This window comes from Saimiri boliviensis, chromosome 4 (assembly GCF_048565385.1).
Source record: "Saimiri boliviensis isolate mSaiBol1 chromosome 4, mSaiBol1.pri, whole genome shotgun sequence".
Taxonomy (NCBI): Eukaryota; Metazoa; Chordata; class Mammalia; order Primates; family Cebidae; genus Saimiri; species Saimiri boliviensis.
In genome coordinates this window covers 43,414,456-43,439,444 of record NC_133452.1, presented here as the reverse complement: position 1 = coordinate 43,439,444, position 24,989 = coordinate 43,414,456, and the positions used below count along the sequence as shown (strand labels likewise).

The 24,989-nt window shown below is 34.7% G+C and overlaps 1 protein-coding gene across 2 annotated transcripts in view; it reads left to right on the top strand.

Annotated features, from left to right (window-relative positions):
* Nucleotides 1–24,989, top strand: part of TRMT11 (tRNA methyltransferase 11 homolog) — a 291,709-nt gene that overhangs the window by 190,947 nt on the left and 75,773 nt on the right. Inside the window, exon 13 of one of the 2 annotated variants that reach the window (XM_074397505.1) lies at nucleotides 10,178–10,274. The exons of the other annotated variant lie outside the window; for it this stretch is intronic. Within the exon in view, the coding sequence (XP_074253606.1) occupies nucleotides 10,178–10,270 (93 nt within the window). The 3' untranslated portion in view covers nucleotides 10,271–10,274. The remainder of the gene's footprint in view (nucleotides 1–10,177; nucleotides 10,275–24,989) is intronic. 2 annotated transcript variants of the gene reach the window in all.

Below are 24,989 nucleotides of genomic sequence, written 5' to 3'. Positions count from 1 at the left end.
TCAAGATGTGAGTTGGGGAGCCAAAATACCAGAGAGGCTGACTGTTTTTGTAGTACGAGTTAGTTTATTTTGTGGTTGGGGTTAAAAAAGAAAAAGCTAAAAACTGCCCTCAAATATCTGATTTAGCTGATTGCTAGGTTATCTAAATCAACTTGAAAACTTTGGATAAGCGTTATTCAAATACTAAAGGCAACAAAAGTCTGTTCAATTGTGTTTGCTTTAATACCTAGCTTCCCAGCTGACTTATTTCCCCATTCCTTTCATCCTTTCACAAACCTGAGGAATGAACATAACAGAAAAGGAATTTTACTCAGTTACCATTAGAAACTGTATATATCATCAACTCATATATATTTATTCAAGTTTACTCTGCAGACATCCTTGTTGGTATATTTTATTCTGGGATTGTTAGAACTAAAGGTAGCCTTAATTACTTAAAGCAATGAATGACTTTTGTAAAAGTTTCTCTTGAAATGATTTTTTGGTATGAAATGCCCTAAAAATGATTTGACTATAGATAACACTGAGAATATTACTCACTGTTGTTCATCAGAAAGACAGCCTGGGTCTCCTTTCCCTTTCCCTACCCCTTATCCCCCTTCTCAGAGATTAACTGAGGAAACATTTTTAAAAGTTTTCAGTTTTGATTAGGAAATAACATCATTAAGCAAGTTTTGGTGAGTGACGTGTAATCACTGAAAGGCCAATTTGTTCAGGAAGCAGGCACCTTTGCTCTAGTGAAAAAGAAGTTGGTACAAAACTTTAAGGAAGTCAAAATGATGAAGTTTGGATTCAGCTCTTAGCAGAAAAGGTGAAGGCTAGAGTGAACGCAATCCTGTGTTGGCAGGCCCTGTAAATAACTGCTAGCCCCTGGTTGTGTCTTTTTCTTTCGACATAGAGAAGTGAAAATATAATGCAATTCAGTATAGTCAGCACACTTCACCCTAAAGGCCAATCAATTTACTTAAAAAAAAAAAAGTCCATTCAATCCAGCCATTATACATGACTCTATGGTTCTTGGAAATAAACTACAAGTCAGCTCTGGAAACAGAAAACGAATCCAACTGACCACTTGAGGGAGGTGGTGGGTTATCTTGTCTAGAAAAAAGAATTCAGTTCTTTCTTAATAATGTGCACTTTTAAGAACTTTGAATGCCTTCTGTGACCTATGGGTAAAATGAGATCAGAGGAACCCAGACAACGGCATTTTCTCCACTTGGATCCATAATCTAATGTTCCTATAAAATGAAGGGAATAAAATAGATTTACAAAACACTTGTGATGGTCTAGTTGATGGATCACTTTAAAAAGAGAGAAAGAGGCAAAGTATGGGTAGTTTATTTTCACAAATCAGTTTTAGTTTTTTCCATGAAATTAATGAACAAGAGGCCCATTAAAATGATTGTTACAATTCTTCTTTTTAATTGTTGACTCTATTAAGGTGACAATACTTGACAGCTTGATATATGAATCGTGTTCACTTGCCCAACATAAACATCAATTATAACATGAGAATGTGACGGTCCTTCTACCCTTCATTCACTCATCCAGGTTAAATGCAGAATTTGGAAAGAATCCAAAATTAAAGTTAATTTTACCTAGACTTCAACAGATGTTTCTTCTTGTTTAAGGGTGGCTGAAGAAAAGTTAGCTGAGATGAAGGGTAAAATGGGTCACATAGGAACAAAGTCATTGTATTTCATCAGCGTCAAGAAAATTATTAATTATTGAAATGGGAAATCAAATCATTAAAGTAGAAATACCATCAACTCTCTGATTTCTTCCTTCCCAGGTATCATAAAAGGTGCTTGAACTTGGGTTAATTCCTCTTGGACTGAATTGTAGCACCATAAACCAAATTTTTCAAAAATATTGGATGCAAAATTATTATGGAAGAAGCAATTTTTATCAACATAGAGAAGGATTTAATGCAGGTATATAGTATATAGAGTCAAAAAGGATTATAAAATTGATAATGCAAAACAGCAGTACTCTGCTCCATCATTTGCTATTCCGAACTCTCGACGTGCAGATGCTACAAATTTCAATTTGTTTAGCTATTTCTTCTGGCATCTAATTCCAAATAGCTAAATAACATGTTTATACTAATTTCTTATATATGTGCGATTAAGCTTTAGGTCTTTTCTACTGCTTCCTTATTGGAGAAAAGAATCAAGCCCTATCAACTCTCCCCACACCACTTAATATATAATTCCTATTTCCTCAGCCTCTAAATGCTGGTAAAGTATTATTTTTGGTTTAACCTATATTCTTTGTTTGCTTCATTATGACTGTATAAATACTGTACATAGCCGAGCTAAGAAGGGGCTGTGACCTTTTTTTTTCCAGCTCTTTGCTTTCCTAAATGAAAAATAGCATTATTTTTTCACTAGCTGATTTTTCTGTTTCTACTACTGATTCATCCCTGAAATCCAAAGTATACAACCTCTCTCAATACAAATATAGTAAGTGATCCATCAGTTTCATCTTTTCGGTGTATCCATCCCCTTTCCCTCAAGCCCTCTGGCTGCCTCCTCCCACACTGATTGTTCCCTGTACCTACCGCAAGCTCTGGTCCTGGGTCTTCCCCTTACTATCAGACTGAGGATTCTCTTCAACCTTTTTCTCTCTTGCCTCTGTTTCCTGAATCATATACTTTTCCAGTTTTTTTTCCCCCTTTTCTGGAGCTCGTTCTCCAGTTGCTTGCTAAGAAAAGATGAGTAAGAGGAAGGTGTCTTGTTTCTATCTTCACATTTTATTAGAGTAAGGTTAAATATGGTATTTTGGATTAAGATTATTTTTTTCTCAAGATTTTAAGGATGTTGTTTCATTATTTTCTATCTTCCACTTTGCTATAATAAAGTTCACTCCTTTTTAAAGTCCTAATCCTATACATGCGATCTACTTTTCTCTTTGGAAGCCTTTAGGATCTTTTATTTCTGAAAATTTGAAATTTCTCCTCAAATATGTTTTTTTCTCTTACTTACTGTACTGAAGATTTAATGGAACTTTTCAGTCTGAAACACTGCACTCTTTATAATATTTGTATGTGTTATTTCTGTGTATTAGTTGACAATTTCTTCATTTTCTCAATTCTCTCTTTATAGAAATTCCCATTGTTTACATAGTTGACCTTCTGAATTGTTTCTCTAATTTAAAAAATTCATTTTATTCAAATTATTTCCCAAATTGTTCTCTTTTAATTTAATCTTCTGATTTTCTTAACTTTATCTTCCACCTTTTCTGTGAATTTTGAAAAATTCTTCACTGTTATATTTTAAAATTTCAAGAGCCCTTTTATATTTTCAGAATACTCCATGTAAAAAAATATATATATATAACATTATTTTCTTATTTCATCAGATGGAATAGTGCTTTCATTTAGCATTCTAAACTTATTTATTACAATTTCTTTAAAGTCTTTGTGGTAGACACTGGATGCAACACTCAGGTCGCCCTTCAAGGAAAGACCTGTTGCTGAAGGTCCCCTTCCCTTTTTGAGGTAGCCCACATCCAAAGACTGTTCCATTTGGGCTCTGAGTGCTTGGCCATCTTGGCCCAATGTGGGAGAGTTCTGAAGGGCTGTTCTAGCCCAGAGACGGAGGCTGAGGCTGTCATTCGACTGGCCTTGCAGCTTGACTTCTTTGCCAGCCCACTCCTGCTTTTGTCCCCTCCAAAGTGACTCCCTAATAAACATCTTGCATGCTCAAGCCCATCTCAAAGTCTGCCTCCCAGGGAAACATAGCTGTGACTATATTCTTCTTCATACAATATAACTATCTCTTCTAAGTTAACTTTATTCTATTTGTGCATTTTAGACTCTGACTTCTATGCTAGATGGTTTCTGTTTTGCCTTATGTGAAAGACAAGTTGATTGAAATCCTAAGTATGTATGAAGCATGCTTCCTTAGGGTCACCATGTAGAAAAACTGAGAAAACCAACTTATTTGGTGTCTATAGGTCTTTTTACTTGACCCCAGACCGTTTCATCTTTTCTCCTGCTTGGGGGAGGAAACAAACCTGGCTAGCAGCCTTCTGGGATCTAGTCATGGAAGGGGTTGGCAGTTACATTATTAGTGTAAACATTTAAATTTAATAGTCTAGGTTTTTGGTCTGGAATTTCAGTTTTCTGTCAATATTGCTCACCTGTTGAGTTCTCTGCTTCCATTCTCTTTATCTATGTGGGTTCAAATCTCTAAAAATTTCGGTATTGTTATTTAAGTGGAGTTAGAAAGAACATGGTTATATACACCTGCTCTGCTTGAACTTGTTTGAACCCATCAGAGTACTCTTACTGTACCAAATCAGCAGCATGTGACAATGTTGATCCTGTCCTCTTTTTAGAAACATTCTTCACTTGGCTTCCAGGATACCATATTGGACAGTTTTTTTCTACTTTTCTCACTGTTCATTCCCATTGTCTAATCTCCCATTTCTCCAAAGATAAACTTACCATGAAGAAATCAAAATATGGTAGTTCTACCAAATAATATTAACTAAAGTACAAGAGCAGATAGGATGACAAAACTGAAAGACCACATGTCAGATTTCACATGTAGCAAAGAATAACTATAAGACAACTCACAAATAAAAGTGAAGTATATACTTTTTGAAGATATTTGTTTAGCATTCAAGCAAGTAAAATGATTTTTTTTCTGTTTTCTGAAACATTGTTATAAGATTCAAACACTTAAAAAATATAAACGCATTTTAACTTATTGATCTCTAATAATTAAGAAAGAAAAAGTTAAAACACACAAATTAAATTCATGCTTTTATTGAATTTTTTTCAACTATGGACTATATCCATAGAGTATATTGAATTCTGTCAAACCAGTTTCTAAACAAGAAAGGAGAAAAACCTATTTGTAAACTATAATAAATCAATATGCTTGAGTCAAACTTCCTTTGTTCAAATAGAATATGCTACATGATAAAGGGCTGAAAAGGTAGTTTGGAATGCAAGAAATTAGGAAAAAAATACAATAGACAAAACTTTAATCATTGTATCTTTTGATCATTGACTCATGAGGTTCTATTTTAAGAAATATTTTATTTGGTCATCTTAGATGATCTACAAGGATTACCTATTGTAAATATGTATTAAAAATTTTTTAAAATATATCTTAGTATATTTTTTGCCATTCAAATCAGAATTTGTACCAGAGAGCTAAATATTCTGTACAGGTGATAAATACCTTGTCCTTAAAACTCAAGCCATAGTAATTGTTGCCATTAGCCAGGTGAACCTAGTATCACCTTCATTCATTATATAGTCTATCATGTTCTCAGAAGGAACACAAGGAAAATTTAGAAAAGATGTATAGTTTATCATGTTTATAACCAGGAGGCCAGGAAAATTTATGCAGGGAAAATTTGGCAAGGAGAATTTAGTGTTAGAGTTATAAACACAGTGTTTCCTAACATGTTAGTTCTTAAGTGGATTACTGTAAAGAATGTAGTGAGTTTAGGTCATAGCTATTGCATGTAGAAAAAGAATGATTCATATGCTTTTAAAACAATATTCAAATCAATGAGTTACTTACTATCTGTTTTTCTTCATCAGCTGCTTATGCATGTGGTGATATGAGCCTAAGACAGGTGCTGATGCCTCAGTCACTTGGCCACACAGTTCTGTGGTTTATAAGTCATGGGAATTGCTTGTCTTACTCTGACTACTACAGTTCTGTCCTATTGTCTTTTCATGTAATAGAAACATGGCTCTGATGACAAAGCCCAACTAATTACACAACTTAATTTAATAGTTTAAAGCGCAAAGGGCATTCCCTAAGCAGTAAAATCTTTTGTTTGGAAATTTTAAAACAAATTATATTTCACTTTATGTTTTATTATTTACGTAATAAGTATTTACAAGAACACAATTTTCTCAAGATTTAAACTGCTCATTGTTCCATAAATAGGATACACATTTAGAAAGAGGATTTTTTTTTAAAAAAGGAATATTTTAGTGATTACTTCTGGCTAAAAACATAATACTCTTTTAGTGCTTGATGTTACTGGAATCTTGCTCTAGATTATTTTTTGAATCTTTTCTGTCAGGTTAATAATAGAAATGTTTTCACTTCCAATTGTTGCTTTGAATTAAGAATTTGTGTCTGGGTGAAATTTTCCTCTGTCTCAATGCATGCCCAGACTGGTAGAAATGTATCCCCTATATCATCTTATTTTTGTTAAGACATTCATAATCCTACACCCTAATAGTTAGAAGTACATGTGATAAGTGTTAGTCCCACTTCTTTCCCCTTTTATAAATCCCCCTGACAACAGCCTTGCTTAAGATTATCACCTAACTTTTGTTGATTTCTTCCAGTGATAGAGAAGTTTCTGTTCAATTTAGACCTCTTGGGTCATGTTACCAACTGTTTTTACCCTAATACAGACTCCTACCTATCAAGAGTTTTGTAGGTTGGACCAAGGAGTGGGAAGGCTTTACCTTAAAAGGTCAGGAATGTAAATTGCCCAAGGCGAACTCCGATTTAAAAGCAAAGGGCACCATTGTTACAGTGGGATTGCGATTATGATTGCTAATGGAAAACACTGTCAGCCATGTTGGCTCTGGGGGTGAAGAAGAGGGTGTTTTCCAAGATTGGGATTGATGTTAGTATTCTGTGAGTGTAAAATCTTCTAATATCTGGCCTGTTTTCAGGAGAGCTGAGGCAACTGAGGCAGCTTACTGAGACAAAGTTCTCATTATCCTTATTTCCCTGCCTTTATTAATTCTATTATTTTAATGGATTTTTAAAATTAACACTTAGAGTTAAGGAATACAGTCTGCCAAATACATAGCAAGTCATCCTGTCAAAAACAGATATTTCAAGAGAGAATTCTTTGGTCTAAAGAGAGAAATTCAAAAGAAATTGTAGACAGTTCTATTAAAGGATTTACAAACTGATAAAGATTAAACAGGCTATATCACAAACTCACAGATAAAGCATATAAAACATGAAAACTTTTGTAACATTATAGACTGTAAGTATAACATATTGATATAAACTCTAGAATGCACAGATTTATCAAAGCAGAATGGGATTGAGAACATTTCTACAAAAGAGAGGAAAAGATATGTCTTTTCAGGGTCGAAGGAAAGGTTTTGGAGAAGGAAGAGGTGTTCTTTGGAGATACAGATAGGGGGATACTGTGATAATCAGCATAACCTCACAAAGCAGAAGGACTGAAGGGAGTTTGTCTATTAATAGAGGCTTGCTGACTTGGGTAGCATTTCTTCTTTTTTCCCACTTCTTGGTGGTCTCTTCTTCAAGAGGATTTGGATTTACCACTCAGGAAGACCTGGTACGGGATTGCATTACCATGCATCGGGGCTAGCGGGGTTTGATTGTTGAAGGCCTTAGTGGCCTCTTTTTGAGGATCTCTTTTTGTCATCTTCCCTTATGGGGTCTGTGCTTGAGATCAGTATGGTAGCCTGACCCCTGACTCCCCCAAACCCACCATGCAGTGTGACCCTTTTCCAGGTATTTCAGCTTCTTGCCTGGGACACCTTGTACACTACTGCACTACATTTCCTCCTGACTTGAGCTTACAACCTTCATTCTCATGCAGGTAGGCAGACAGCTTTAAACATTTTCTCTTAGAGGAATTATTCTGAGAACTTTTAGGACTCTGGTGATTTCCTGAGCTGAGAATGACTTTGTCCAGGAAATAATGAATTGAATCATTGTCTGTCTTTTGACCCTTAGATCACCTTTTTCATTTTGCAATCTCTGCGCAGTCACTAGGTATCAGCCTGGCTGCACCCACTGAGAATGCCTTTGTATATTTTGTAATTCAAAGGCCAATTTCAGGCCCATTTCAACTGGGGCTGTTGGAATTTCACCTGCCCCCTACAGGGAGGTGAGGTTTGTGACACTGGAAAACTGGAATAACAAGTGAATTAACACACCCCTCCCTCCAACACTATCCACCCACCGCAGGCTTCGTAGACTGATTGATGACATTTCCTAATATAGCAGGGGTAAGATGACTTATTTTGAAAATAGAATTAAAACTTTCCCTTTTTAGGAACAAGCATCACTTTGGCAACACCATCAACCCCAAGCACATTAGTTCTTGTGGTCAAAACATTAACAGGGTGCTTTGTTAACAAAATGTTCAGGTCATGATAAGGCCAACAAAGGAACTGTAAGACTTTTTATGAGCTGAGTCTTTCCAAATAGCACTCCAAGTTAAAAGTACTGCAAGTAAAAGTTTCTTCTGCAAATAAGGCCCAAGTGATCTGGGGTGAGAGTTTTCAGGAGTGGGCAGAGGGGTTGGGGTATTGCATTGACCAAAATAAGCCACCTCATGAAAAGCGGGAAACAATTGGTAGGTCCCCAAAGTGTGCAGCTCTGTGAACAGTCAGAGTACAGGATTTCAGATAGCCTCACTAATTAGCCTTCTTGGGCAGTTTAGAAGAGTGGAGGGCATTTTAAAGAGGTCCCAGGGAGTGCTAAGTACTAGGGTAGTTTATTGCTGTGCTCATAAATAATGATATTGGACAGGGAATTGAAATGAGATCCTGTGATCTGCAGAGCACCTGCTCTGGGAACTCATCTTTAGGAAAACCTCCCTGACTCTAAACTCTGATTACTTTCCTATGCTATCAGCTCACCATTTTAAATAAGAATTCTAGATTAATTGTCAGCACTTATAGAGCGCTTCATCTTTTGAGTGCATGAAGGACAATAAGCAAGGCAGGAAGGTGGGAGGGAGGGAAGCTGATGCTAACAACCTGAGAGAGAGGCACCTCAACCCTTAGTGTGAGTCTCAGCTCTAGCTGTATGTTTTTGGACTAACTACTAGGCCTCTATGGGATTCTGTTTTGCCATTTGTAAAATGAGAGAATTGGATGAGGTGTCATTTTGTTCTTGAAAATCACTAATAATAACAAATTACATTTATTAGTGCCCTAATATATCTTATTTGGCTTTATAATAATCCTTGAGGTAGGCATACCACAAAACATAATCTCTGCTTTAAATAATTTAAAGAGGAGTAATATGAGACTCAGAACTGTCAAATGATTAGCTTATAAAGCAAAGGTAATGCACAGTGCAAACTATGCTAAGAATCCAGGCTTTTCAATTTCTAGTTTTTTCTATACCTCTAGAAATTGTAATTTAAATAGACTAGAGGTTTTCTTTGAACTAAGTACTTGAAGGCAAGGAGGGGGCATACTATATATATTCTCCAATTTTCCACTGTTTAATAAATATTGCTCGCTGACTAGCTAAATAGAAGCTTTAGGACATTAGGTGACAATGTTCTTACTTTGAAGTTCAGAGTATAATCACGATAGCATTTATGGTTTTTGAATTCCTATGCTATTCCAGAAACATTACATATAATACTTCCACTATTGTTATTATTTATTTTAAAGGTGAGGAATCTGAAGCTCAGAATGGCAAATCATACAGCCAATATGGTAAAGATGCAGACTGAGGCTGCCTATTTCCCTTGATGGCAATCATTTGTTTGACCCTTTCTCTCACCCTGCATCTTTCTCTAGGTTCCTTCAGACCCTCTTGGTTTCCCTCAACTGAAGGAAAGTAGCTGAGAAATATTGTGGACTCAGCCAGAGTTATAGGAGGACTCCCTGGGTTCCAAGAGGAGGGTGAATCTGAACCTGGCTCTCTGGTGTATCAATACGGAGGAAAAGTATTTAAGAAGAGAGGCTGCATAATAACTAGGATTAAATGCAACCAGAGACAGCCTGACAAAGAATTTACTTGCCCAAAAAGATGAAACATGAAACAAGGACAGCAGCTTGTATGGGATCAAGCAGAAAAGAGGGGCAGACTTGGTTTTGTGTTTGCACATAGTTAAACAACTTTAAGTATATGTAATATCAACATTGTAGGTCTTTGAGATCACATCTTTCTTTATGGTCCACTCAAGTTTGAAGAACATTGTTCTAATTCAAAGAGTAATTGTAGATGTTGAAGGTCAAGAGAAAGGAGAAAGCATGGTAGGTGAGTAGGGGAAGTATGGTAGGTGAGTAGGGGAAGTATTTGCAGGCAATCCCCTGGAAATAAGTCATATTTTTTCCTTTATTCAAATATTTATTTGGTAATGAAGGTTTATTTTTAAGTGAAGGATAGAGTCAGTAGGACTAGTTTTGGAAAGCTGTTATGGTAAGCAAAGTTTATCTTTACTCCTACAGTCTTCTCCAGGAAGCCATCACAAATCTCCTGTTGGCACTCTTCATGCTCTTTTTTTCAGTGGACTCTTAAACTTCTGGAATGGTGAGCAATGACCTGGTAAGGAGCAAGGCTTTCTTTGCATGTCCTGACCCCAGGCTATTCTCAATATCCGCCTAATATACATATTGCATATCTGTTGAGCCTGTGTATTTTAAGGAGAAGTCACTTGTTTTATCGTACTGCTATGATTTTCTAATTTTAAAATATTCTTCTGTTCATCAATACTTAATTTTTCTATTTTCTAATTTTCTAATTTTCTAATTGTTCTTCTATTCTCTTGCCTACTGCTTCCCAGGGTAAAAGCTTGCTGAAAAAATAAATCAGACCATAATTTAAGATAATGGTTTTTTAGGGCTTAGTTAGTCCTTTGTATTAGTCTGTTCCTATGCTGCTATGAAAAAATACCACAGACTGTGTAATTTATAAAGAAAAGAGGTTTAATTGGCTCACAGTTCTGCATGGCTGGGGAGGCCACAGGAAACTTACAATCATGGCGGAAGGCACCTCTTCATAGGGCTGCAGGAGAGAGAATAAGTGTGAGCAGGGTAAATGCCAGATGCTTATAAAATCATCAGATCTCATGAGAACTCGCTTACTATCATGGGAACAGAGAGGGAAACTGCCCCCATGATCTAATCACTTCCTGCTGGGTCCCTCCCATGACGTGGGGATTATGGCAACTCTAATACAAGATGAGATTTGGGTGGGGACATAGCCAAATCATATCACCCTCCATAATGACATGTGCATTTAAAAATATCCTTCTGAAGAAAATGCTTTAATTTCAAAGCTTTACTTTAATTGTGAGATTTGGAGCTCTATAATTTTCTTATAGGAGCACAAACATCTTTCATAGCTTACCAAATAATGTAATATAGGCAGCTTACTGGTTTACAGTACAGAGGGCAGAGCATCCCTGCTTATTTTGGTTAGACTGATAAAGTCAGATGTATCTTGGACACAAAGTAACTATAACTTTGTTTGACTTTATCTACATTTAAGATAATGCTGTATTCTTTTTTTTTCTTTAATTATGAAAACACCTTGCTTTGGGATCTACAAAATACCTAAATGTAACTTCAAAAACAGCCAAATTTTTTAGTTGAATTCTTAGAATTGTAGAATGATACAAGAAGTGGGATGTTGAACTGAAAAGCTACGTCAAATTCTGATTTTGGAAAAGAAAGCAATGTAGTATTTTGGTTGCATCTTCCAGGTGACTACAAAATGTTGACTTAAACATTAACAAATTACAATTAAATATTACCTAGGAAAATTGCTGTTTTAATTATATTGACTTAGACATCTCACTCAAGTTGATTGTGAAATGATATTTTTATTCTCTAGGAATCTTTTATATATGTTACAGGAGTTTTGTTAAATATCACCCACAAATATTTGTAATGTTTAATCACTTTATTCCCTTGACTTTTTATTTGCTGACACAGTTTCAAATTCCACCTTTGAACCTTGAATATGTCCCTCATGACCTTTAGCTTTCTGATTACAAGAGCTCATAGAGTGCTGGGAAATATTAATGAAAAATAATCTTAAATCTTGAATTTCAAGTATTAAAAAAAATTCATCCAACTTTTATAAAAAGTCAATGCCTATTCATGATAAAAATTTCTTTGCAAACTAGTATTTAAATAGAACTTGCTTAACCCAATAAAGTCATCTATAAAAAAGCCTACAGTTGATATTTTATTTAGTAGTGAAATGAAATACTTTCGCCTAAGATTAAAATAGAAAAGGATATCCTTTCTCATCGCTTCTCTTCCACATTATACTGAAGTCCTAGCTAGTACAATAAGGAAAAAGAAAGAAAGAAAATCATGTAAATTTGAAAAGAAGAAATAAAACTTTTTATTTGTAGATGATGTGATCATATATGAAGAAAACTCTATGGAATCCACAAAAAAAGCTCTTGGAAATAATTAGTGAATTTAACCAAATTCCAGGATCCAAGATTGATAAAAAAAAATAGTCAATTGAATTGTTGTATACTGACAGCTAACAACTAGAAAAGAAAACTTGAAAAATAATACTATTTGCGATACAGTAAAAAAAAAATCAAATATCTGAAAATAATTCTAATGAGAAATGTGCGAGACTCTACACTAAAAATTACACAGTGTTGCTTGGAAAAACTTTAAAAGATCTACTTGATAGATAGATATCATGTCTGTAAATTGTTAGACTCAATATTGTTGAGAAGACCAAACTGATCTACATGCTCAACTCAATCTCAATCATAGTCTCAGTGTAATTTTTTAAGAAATGATAAATTCTAAAACTTCTGAAGAAATTGATAAAGTCTAAAATTTAAATTAAAATTCAAAGAATCTAGCATAGCCAAAGAAATCTTGGAAAAGAATAAAGCATAAAGACTTACACTACCTTATTTTAGGATTTATTTACAGCTACAATAATCAAGACACTGAGGTGTTGGGGTAAGGATAGATTAAATAGGTCAAGAAAACTGAACAGAGCTCAGAAATAGACTAATGTATTTACAGTAAATTGCTTTTCCATCATGTACCCAGTCAGTGGGAAATTCATTAAAGGAAAGGAGTCTTTTTAACAAATGGCAATGGAACAATTGGCTATTCACTTAGAAAAGTTGAACCTCAGCTCCTTACCTCACATCATAAATAAAATTTAGTTTGAGACAGATAATAATAAAAGCTAGAACCATAAAATGTCTACAAAACCCCAAGTCTTTGTGATCGTGAGGTAGGCAATGATTTTTTAAAGGGGATACAAAAGCATGAATTTTAACCAAACACAATTCATAATATAAACTTTATCAAAATTAACAATCTACTTATTAGAAGATATCACCAACCTCCCCCATGCCCCAAGGAAACAAAAAAGAACTGATAAGTGAAGCATGAATCAGGAGAAAATATTCACAATGTATACATTTGACAAAAGATGCACATCTAGAATAAAGATTTCCTACGAATTGACAGTAAAAAGACAAATCCATAAAAAATGGGGAAAAGATCTGAACAAGCACTTCAGAAAAGAAAAAAACCAAAACGATAACAATTAAACACATAAAAATGGATTCAACATCACAGTACTAAAGAAAATGCAATTAAAAACCACAATAAGATACCATTCCATACTCACTAGAATGGCTGAAATAAAAAATGGCAATTTTCAAAGTTAGTAAAGATGTGGAACAACTAGAATCAGATCAGTGCTATTGTGAAATGAGCTTAAATTTCTGTTCCTGTTAAATTCTGTTCAAAATGATTTGATTTATGTGATAAAATTGTTTCTGGAAAATGTTATTCATCTTTGCAATTATCCAGTTCACAATTATACAGTTCACAATGGCTGAAATAAAGTTGTTTGTGCCTTCAAAGAGCATATAGACAAGTTTGCAAACTGAAGCTTTGTTAAGTCAACCACTATATAGCAACTGTTGTTTATCACATTTTCTTGATTCCCAGATACATGTATTATCTTGCAACCAATTTCAAAATAAATCTGACAACTGATTGATTTTCTTACCAAAGACTTTTTATTAAATCAATGCTATATTTTACGGTTGAGGAAATGCATTAAATGCATCTAGCTATTATATTCAAATCAGCCAGCTGTTCTGTCTAGAGGAAGTACATTTGAAACATGAAAGGAAAAGGGTGAAAGCAATGACTATCTCCCGATTGAAAAAAAATTATAGGAGCTTATAAACTCTCATTTTATTTATTTATTTTGTAGATGGGGAGAAGGGTTGGTTCTTTCTGATTTCTGCCACAGAGCCACTGAAAGTAGAGCCTTTGAGTGCTAAAAAGTTGAAAAAGGGATTTGGTAAAGGGGTTAAAAGTTGGACTGCAGGGTCAGACACACCCCTGTGCTAATTTTTTATTTACCAAGCAGTTAAATGCAGGATAATTTTTTACCCTCTATAGGCCTCAGTTTCCTTCTGTGTAATGATACCAGACTTAATGGGCAATGGTAAGGTTAATGAGTTTCATTTAAGAGGTGTTCAAGACAGTGCTTCACAATTTAGTGTTCACTAAATTGCAGCTCATGTTGTTAACTAAAATTTTCTGAGAAGAATCAGAATTGTAGACCCCAATTCTGAAGAAGGCTGGGGTACTAGCTTTTTCTAATCTTTGCCAATTTTATAGGCAAAAATCTCTTGTAGTTGAAAAAAATTGAATCCATGAACATTCAAATCTTCATTTATGTTTCCCAATAAAATTTTACAGAAAATGGGAAAATTGTTACTTAATCATTTCCCTTAGGGTTAAGGAAAAGGGAGCTCCTCAGGTTCTGAGGTTTCAATTCCTGTTATAGCCAATAAATATAAAAATAGGTTTTACTTTGCCTATAGTTCATGTCATTAGTTCTTTGGGTTTTATTTTGTTGTTGGGTGGGCCTGCAGTACTTAGGTTACTTTTGGCTTAGGAATAAGGTAGCATACTGGAGATATTTTGACAAGATAAGTGTAAATATAGTAATTTAACATGTAGTAATCCCAAGTTTCTGTTTATATCTGAAAACAGTCATTGTTTTTTAAAAGTTATTTATTTCAGAGGAAAAAAAATCTTTATTGTAACCCCTTTTATTCTTTGATTCTTTTGTATTTTAAAATATATCATAGTGGTCCAGATTTTTTTGGTTACATATAATAATTTTATACATATATACAATGTGCAATGATCAAATCTGGGTAATTGGGATGTACCTCACCTCAAAAGTTTATCTTTTCTTTATATTGGGTACATTATAATTTCTTCTTTTTTAGCATTTTGAAATATACAATAGATTATTATTAACTATAATTTTCTTACTATACTACCAAATGCTAGCATTTCTTTTTTCTAAATGCATTTTTGTACCCATTAAACTAACTTCATTTCATCTACCCCCTTTCCCCTTTTCTTTCTGATATGATTTGGCTCTGTGTTCCTACCCAAATCACATCTTGAATTGTAATCCTCATGTGTCATGTCAGGGAAGAGATTGGTGGGGTGAAGGTGATTGGATCATGGGCTGGTTCCCCCATGCTGTTCTCATGATAGTGAGTTCTCATAAGAGCTGAGGGTTTTAAAGAGTGGCACTTCCTTGTTCTTGCACACACTCCCTCTTGATGCGTTGTAAAGAAGGTACCTGCTTCCCCTTCCCCTTCCACCATGATTGTAAGTTTCCTGAGGCCTCCTACCCATGCTTCCTGTTAAGCCTGCAGAACTGCAAGTCAATTAAGCCTCTTTCCTTTATAATTACCCAGTCTTAGATAGTATTCTTTATAGCACTGTGATAATGTACTAATGCACCTTCCCGGCCTGTTTATGATGATTTCACTCTCCACTTCTATCAGGTCCACTTTTTAAATTTCCACATATGAGTGAGAGCATGCAATATTTGACTTTCTGTGCCTGATTTATTTCACCTAACATTTTAACTTCAGTTCCCTCCATGTCACTACAAATGACAGGATTTCATTCTTTTTTTATGACTAAAGAATATCCCATTGTGTCTATATACCACATTTTCTTAATGCATTCATCTATTAACAGACACTTAGGAAGATTCTGTGTTTTTGCTAATGTAAATAGTGCTGCAATAGCTACAGGAGTGCAAATATCTCTTCAACATACTGATTTCCTTTCTTTTGAATGTATACCTAGGAGTGCTGGATCATAGGATAGTTCTATTTTTAATTATTTGAGGAGCCTCCATACTGTTTTCCATAATGGCTGTACTACATTACATTCCCACCAACCACTGTATGACCATTAACCTTTCTCTGCATCCTCATCAGCATTTGTTATTATTATTATTTGCCTTTTTGATAGTAGCCACTTTAATTAAGGTGTGATGATATATCCTTATGGTTTGATTTGCATTTTTTAAATAACTAGACATGTTGAGCATTTTTTCATATGCTTGTTGGCCATTTAAATGTCTTCTTTTGAGAAATGTCTATTCAGATCTTTTGCCTATTTTAAAATCAAATTACTTTTTTTTCATTATGGAATTGAATTCCTCATCTATTCTGGTTATTAATTCCTTGACAGACAGCTAGTTTACAAATATTTCCTCCTATTCTGTAAGCTACCTTTTTATTTTGTTAGTTATTTCCTTTGCTGTTCAGGAGCTTTTTAGCTTGATGTAATCCCACTTGTCTTGTCTTCTTCTTCTTTTTTTAAAATAGTTTCAGTTCTTACATTTACGTCTTTAATCCAATTTTTGCTGATTTTTGTATATTGTATACATTCTGCATGTAAATATCCAATTTTCCCAGAACCATTTATTAAAGATACTATATTTTCCCCAGTGTATGATCTTGTCACCTTTGTCAAAAATAAGTTGTCTATAAGTGCATGATGTATCTTTGGATTTTCTATTCTGTTCCATTGGTTTATGTGTCTGTTTTTATGCCAGCACCATGCTGATTTGGTTATTACAGCTTTGTAATATAATTTGAAAACAGGTAGTGTGATTATTCCAGCTTTTTAATTTTTCTAAGAATTGCTTTTTTATTTGGATTTTGTGGTTCTGTATGAATTTTAGAATTTGTTTTCTATTTCTTTGATAAATTTCATTGGTAATTTGATAGAGATTGTATTGAATCTGTAGATCATTTTGGGAAGTATAGGCATTTTAACAATACTAATTCTCCCAATCCATAGACACAGAATATCTTTCCATTTTTTGGTATCCTCCAATTTCTTTCATCAGTGTTTTAGAGCTTTTCTTGAAAACACTTTTTACTTCCTGGTGAAATTTATTCCTAGGCATTGTATTTTTTTATGGCTATTATAAATGAGATTGCTTTCTTAATTTTTTTTTTCAGATTGATCATGGTTAGCAAATAGAAACTATTGATTTTCTATGTTGATATTGTATCTTGCAATTTTACTAAAATGGGTTACAAATTCTAAGACTTTTTGGTGGAGACTTTAGGCTTTTATAAATATAAGAACATGTCTTACACAGACAAGAATGATTTGACTTCTTTCTTTCCCAGCTGAATGCCTTCCTTTTCTTTCTCTTTCCTGACTGCTCTTTGCTAGGACTTCTAGTACTACATTGAATAAAAGTGTTAAAAGTGGGCATCCTTTTCTTTTTTGAGATCTTACTTAAAAGGCTCTCAGTTATTTCCCTTCAGTATGAGATTAGCTGTGGAATTGTCAAATATGGCTTTCATTGTGTTGAGGTATCCTTCTTTTATATTCAATTTGTTGAAGGTTCTTATCATAAAGGAATGTTGATTTTATCAAATAATCATTCAGTATCTATCAACATAATGATCATTTTTTTGCCCCTGTTTCTATTGATAGGATATGTCATGTTTATTGATTTGATTATGTTGAATCATGCTTGCATCCCTGGGAGAAATCCAACTTGATCATAGTAAATTATCCCATTAATGTATTTGCTAATATTTTCTTGAGAATTTTTGGATCTCTATTTATAAGGAATATTGGCCTGTAGATTTATATTTGTGTATGTTTTTGTCTTATTTTTCTAGTCCCTTCTCTTCAGTTTTTTTTGGAAATAGGTTAGAAGAACTGGTATTAGTTCTTTCTTAAATGTCTAGTAAAATTCAGTAGTGAATCCATCATGTTCTGGGCTTTCTTTGATGGGAGACTTTTTGTTACTGCTTCAGTCTTATTACTCAGTATTGGTCTGGTCAAGGTTTTCTATTTTTTACTGGTTTAATCCTGGTAGGTTATATGTGCCTTGGAATTTTCACATTTATATTAGGTTTTCCAATTTATTGACATCTAGTTGTTTATAGTAGTCTCTAATGATCCTTTGTATTTCTGTGGTAACTGTTGTAATGTTTCCTTTTTCATCTCTGATTTTATGTATTTGGGTCTTCTCTTTTCTTAGTCTAACTAAAGGTTTGTCAATTTTGCTTATTTTAAAAAGCAACTATTTATTTTGTTGATCTTTTATATTTTTATAGTGTCAATTTTCTGGTCTGATCTCTAACATTTCTTTTCTTCTGCTAATCATGATTTGCTTTATTTTTGCTTTTCTAGTTAAGTGCATTGTTAATTTATTTAAGAGGAATGTTTCTATATTTTTGATGTATACCTCCATCACTATAATATTTCTTTTTAGTGTCCATTTTGCTGTATTTCATAAGTTATGGTATGTTATGTCTCCATTTGAATTTTATTCAAAAACTTTACATTTTCCTTTTAATTTCTTCATTGACCCATTGGTTGTTCAGGAACATGTTGTTTAATTTCCATGTGTTTGTATTGCTTCTAAAGTTCCTCTAGCTTTCTAATTTTATTCTGTTGTGCTCAGAAAAGAATCTGACATGATTTAGACTTTTAAAAATTTGTTGAGACTTGCTTTTTGGCCTAACATATGTTCCATCCTGGAGAATTTTTCATTTGCTGAAGAGAAGTTGGATGTAATGTTCTTTAAGTGTCTCTTAGGTCTATTTGTTCTAGAGTATAGCTTAAGTCCAATGTTTGTTTGTGGATTTTCTGCCTGCATGTATTGTCTGTTGCTTAAGATGGGGTGTTGACTGCATGTTCTCACTCATAAGTGGGAGTTGAGCAATGAGAACACATGGACACAGGGAGGGGAAAATCACATACTGGGGCCTCTTATGGGGTGGGGGGCTAGGGGACTTATAGCATTAGGAGAAACACTTAATGTAGATGATGGGTTGAAGGGTGCAACTAACCACCATGGCATATTTATACCTATGTAACAAACCTGCATATTCTGCACATGTATCCCAGAACTTAAAGCATAAAAAATAAAAGCCTATAAAACAAACAAACAAACAAAAAGATGGGTTGTTGAAGTCCCCTACTATTATTATATTACAGCCTCTCTCTCCTTTTAGATTTCTTAATATGTGCTTTATATATTTGAGTTTTCCAGTACTGTATGCATACTTATTTACTATTATTATATAATCTTGTTGAATGAACCTCTTTGTCATTATATAATGACCTTTTAAGACATCTTTTTACAGTGTTTGACTTAAAATCGATTTTATCTTGTATAGCTACTCCTATTTTTTTTTCTTTTTAGCTTCTATTTGCATGGAATATCCTTTTCTATCTCTTCATTTTCAGTATATGTGTATCTTTGTGGGTGAAGTGAGTTTCTTGTAGGCAGCATATAGTAAGGTCTTGTTTTTTAATCTAGTCAGCCTCTTTATGTCTTTTAATTGGAGAAGTTAATCCATTTACATTCAATTTTGTTATTGATATGTAAGGACTTTATTACTTCTGTTTTGTTACCTCTTGTGTTTTGTAATTCCTCTCTTCCTCTCTTCTTGTCTTACTGTCTTTCTCTATGGTTAAGCAATTTTCTTTGGTAGTATGTTTTAATTTGTTGCTTTTAATTTTAGTGTATCTTTTATAGGTGTTTGCTTTGAGGCTTACAGAAAATATCCTATAGTTATAACTATTATTTTAAATTGATATGAATTTAACTTTGATTGCACAACAAAAGAGAAAAAAGTAAACAAAAAACACCCATGCACATGAACTTTCTTCGTGTTTTGAATTTTTATGTTGTAATTTACATTTTATACTGCCTGTCTTTAAAAAAATTGTTGTAGTTATTATTTTTAATAGTTTTGTCTTTTAGTCTTCTTATTAATGATGTAGTTTAAGTTTAAACACCATGATTATAATATTAGTATACAATGACATTAATATTCTTTTCTTTCTATTTGAAGAACTGTAGCATTTCTTATGGACAAATCTGGTAGTGGTAAATTCTCTCAGCTTTTGTTTATCCAGGAAATTTTGATCTCTCTTTCATTTCTGTAGTGTTGCCTTGCTGGATACAGTATTCTTCATTGGTAGGTTTTGCTTTTTTTTTCCTTTATGTACTCTTACCATGTCATCCCACTCCCTCCTGGCCCTGTTTCTGCTGAGAAGACTGCTATTAGGCCTATTCAATCTTTATTATATGTTATCTGCTTTTTTTCTCTTACTGCTTTCTGGATCCTTTCTTTGTCTTTGGCCTTTGAAAGTTTGATTATTGTATTTCTTGGAGAATTTTTTTTTTTTTTTTTTTTTGAGACAGAGTTTCGCTCTTGTTACCCAGGCTGGAGTGCAATGGCGCGATCTTGGCTCACCGCAACCTCCGCCTCTTGGAGAATTTTTATTTGGGTTGAATCTTCTTAAAGACTTTTGACCTTTTTGTACTTAGATATTTGTATCTTTCTTTAGGTTTGGAAAATTTTTCTTTGGATAAACGTTCGACTCCTTTGTGTTTTTCAGTTCCTTCTTTAACTCCAGTAACCTATATATTTGCACTTTTGATATTGTCTCATAGTTCCCATAAGATTCTTCATTGCTTTTACATTCTTTTCCTCTCTTTGTATCTTCAAATAGCCTCTCTATGTATCTTCAAGGTCACTGATTCTTTATTTTGTTTAAACAACTGTGCTTTTTATGCTCTCTACTGCATTTTTTAATTTCATTCCCTGTATTTTGTTCAGCTCAAGGATTTCTGTTGTTTTTTTAATATATGTCGATATCTCTGTTAAATTTCTTAGGTAAATTTCTGAATTAATTCCCAGCATTTTTCTAAACTTTGTGGGGCTTCATTTAAATAGCTATTTTGAATTCTTTGTCTAAAAGATCACATATCTCCAACACTTTAAAATCAGTCTCTAGTTTCTTATTTTGTCGTTTGGTGAAGTCATATTTTCCTGTATATTCTTTATCTTTATGGAAGTGCAAAGATAACTGCCCATTGAAGGATTTGGTATTTATTTTGTTTTTTTTCAGTCTGGGTTTGTTTGTGCCTGTCCTTCTTCAGAGAGATTTTTAGGGATTCTAAGCCAAATCACTGTGTTCCATGAGCCTTTGACCAGTGCAGCCATCTTGGCACTAGAGAACACTCCAAGCCCAGGCTTATCATGAGTCTCACAAGGGCTCCAAGATTGATGGAGCTTTCTGGCTCAGGTGTACCTGGAAATGACCCAAGAATGATATTTGGGATTCGTGGGCATTCTGGCCATGGACCTGTCTCCAGAAGACTGTTCTGATGGTCTAGGTGAGTTTATCTTTCAGCAGGTCTCTGCACAGTCACAACGGGTCCCTGACAGTAGTGAAGAATGCTGGAATTGAGATAGGCTCCTTTGAGGTCTGCTTTGGGGAGAAGGCTGGTGGGCCTATCTCATTGGCTCAGACAGACTTATTCATCCAGCATGTCCCTGCAGAACTGGGGGTAGTTTCTTGACTGCAACAGAGAGGCTTGAGCTGAGATGGAATCCTCTCCATATCTGCTATTTGGGAGAGGCTGGTAGGCCTGCAACATTGGCTCAGATGAGGGTGTGTCTCCTGGAAGGTCCCTACACAGGTGGGATAGTTTCCTGGCTATAGCAGGAAGTTCTAAAGCTGAGACTGAGCCCTCTGGGGATTTGCAGTGGGATGGAGGCTAGAAGGCCTGGCTTAGAGGAGTGCATGTTGCCCAGCAAGTTTCTGCATAGATAGCATAGTTCTTCAACTGCAGCAGGAGGTCCTGGAGCTGAGACTGGGCCTCCTCAGAATCTCCTGTGGGATGGTGGCTAGAGAGTCATTCTTATTGTCTCAGATGGGGCCAGAGCTTAGGCTGGGCTGCCTCAGAATCTTCTGTTAGATGGAGATTGGTGGTAGTGTCAAGGAAGCTCAGATTACTAGGCTGAGATATGGGTGAGTCTTCCTACATAAGATATGTGCGAGTCTCTTTTGGGTCCTTGTGTAAACAGCTCTGAGCTGGAACCTCAGTGGAGGAAGGCAGAGTGGGGCAGAGTAGGGCAGATCAGACACCTGGTGTTTGTCTGTATTATCAAAATTACCCTCTTAGGGCCTCAGCTCTGAAGGGGTTTCATAAACACCTACCTGAATCCTGATGCTCCTGCTGACACACTTTTAACTGTGGATGGATTTAGAATTTTTGTTGATATGGTGGTATATGAGAAGGCCATCTTCTACTCAGCCAACCTTGTAACATCACTCTAAGGACTAATCTATTTATTTTAATCCCTTGCATTCATGTATATTTTTTATTGTTGTCACTAATGAGGTGTAGAGAATAAATTATGTTTTTATAGATTGCATAATACTTTATCATTTAAATAATGATTGTTAGAGGATCCCATTATCTGGACAAGCTTTTGTAATAGCTGTCTTTCTATTTAGTTTTACCTATGTTTCTATAGTGTTTGTCTGTTTGAAAATACATAATTCAGGATTATGTATTTTCAAGTGCTTCTTTGAGAGTAGATCATCACTGTCTTCTTTGGACCAGGCTCTTGGGTTAGGTACTTGATGGATATATCGCTAAAACTTACAAAGTCTTTTGCCCTTCAGATTTTATTGTCCAATTTTACTGAAGAGAAAAAAAAATAAAAGATTCTTGGAGAGATTAAGAGACTAGCCCAAGATAATAAGTGATAGTCAGGATTAAAACCCTGATCTACCTTGTCATCAAATCTTTTTTTTTCTCAATGTACCATGCTAACTCCATATTCCCATATTTTAGCATAGCTGAGGCAGTATATTGCAGCATTTTAAAGACAAATACTGCCTGAGTTCCAGTCTCAGTTCTGAGGCATACCAGCTTTGTTACCTTGGTTGAGTCATTTAACCATTTCTTTGCTTCAGTTTCATTATCTTAGCATTTTGGGACATCAATTGGGTTAATGTTCATAAACCACAGTGCTCAGCAAAGCGTATGCACTCAGTAAAAGATAGCTGTTTCTATTGTTTGCTTTGGTGCCTGATGTTAGGTGCTTTCTTTCCAGGCAGTGGAAACATTAGAATCCAAACCTTCCCTATCCCTTGACAGCAAGTGTTCACTCTTCTCTTTGTGCTCCTTTCCATTTCAATGATGGTACATTCTGCTGACCATTTGTATGACAATTATTTCTTTATGAAGTTGTTTCTCCTTGTGCACTCAACAAGACCTTATTAATTTTGAGCACTAATGTTCACTGACTCACAGATACATTAATACAATCTTATTGTGCTTGTTTTATAACTTAGAATGCATTAGCAAACTTTGGAATCTGCTCTAAATGACTTTAAAATCTCAGCTATTTCTTATTTCTCTTGGCATGTTTAGTTCAAAATATTGTTGGGGGAATGAAATAGGTAACTTTTCACCATCGCTTTCAGCTTTGGAAATGAATGTTAATAAACTTATTTGCTTTGCTTTCAAAAGAGTAGAAATATACTTTACACCAAGTCTTCAAAACTTTAGTTATTAGAAAGAATTTAAGCATAGTCACAGAGCAGTGATCCTAATTTACCTGTCACTTGTAGTACTTAAAACTTGGCTGAGCATAGCAGCTCATGCCTTTAATCTCAGCCCTTTGGGAGGCTGAGGAGGGAGGATCACCTGAGCATAAGGGTTCGAGATCAGTGTGAGCAACACAGCAAGACCCTGTCTCTACAAAAAATTTTAAAAAATTAGCTGGGTGTGGTGGCATGTTCCTGTGGTCCTAGATACTCAGGAGGCTGAGGTAGGAGGATTGCTTGAATCCAGGAATTTGAGGCTGCAGTGAGCTATGATTGTACCACTGTACTCTAGCCTGGATGGCAGAGTGAGATCCTGTCACAAAAAAATTATGAGTAAAAATTAATTACTTTATGATTCAGATAATTCAAATTACACAAAGCTTCAACAGCAGGCTTTTGGAAAAATGTGTTTCCTTCTTTATAAGCTTGTTTTTATTTTCAATAGAAGCAAAAGATTCTTAGTGAATATTTAATAAAAATATATTTAAATCATGATAAGATAAATGGGTCTTAAAACAATATAAATATAATCTCTGCTTGTCTTATGTTTATACATAATTTGGTATTCTACAGTCATTCAAATATTGTCAGTGATAATCTCATATATTAAGTATTTTGGCAATTTTTTAATCATCTTGTGTTTATTATCACAGACTTTAGAAAAAAATGTAAATAGAAATAAAGAAAAGGAAAAGTGTAAAGACCATTCACAGTTGTAAACATTCTGACATTTTTCTGCCTGGGTTTTGAATATATATGTTTCTGAAACCATTGTTGTTATTCAGTGTACATCCCTGACTTCCTTTATCCTTCCTTACTGAATCTCAAGTATGTTCGGATATCTTACCCCTCCCTGTAGTCATGTGCTTTGGACAGAGATGCTGACCTCCTCATCAGCCCTGGGGGCAACTCGTGTTTGGTTTAAGCCAATCATGGTTGTTTCCCTTGTTTGGGTTGGCTTAGGCAGGTGATGCAATTCTGACCAAGGAGACGTGGAGGGAAGTCAGCTTGGTGGCTCAGAGAAAGGATTCACTGTTTTAAGTGATAATCACAGGAAGAGATAGTTTATTTCTTTCTTTGGACATTTCATGTCTGTATGTGGTCTGCAAGTACAGTTCTCATCTTGCCGCTGTGAGGGATGCTAGACTAGCTTGAGAGAAAATTATCTGCACTAAGAATGACAGATCAGGAAGTTACAAGTAACTTGCATCCTTGATGACATCATTAGGTTGCTGAATTAACCAATCTTAGAACTGTTTATCTCTGCTGATATGATTCAGTGAGATAAAATGCCTTGTTATTTAAGCCAGTGTTTTTCAAAATTCATGCTAGTACTCTGGAAAGTCAAAGACTATCCAAGTGGTAAATAGGTCTAAATAGCTTTAAATAAATCAATTTCCAGATCTTCATCTTCTACATGTACTCCGTGCTAAAACTGATTGACCCTTGGAACACACATGAAACGAGGAGTTTGTAGCAGTTCTTATTTCCCACCCCTCTCAAAATCGCTTCTTTTACACTTTAC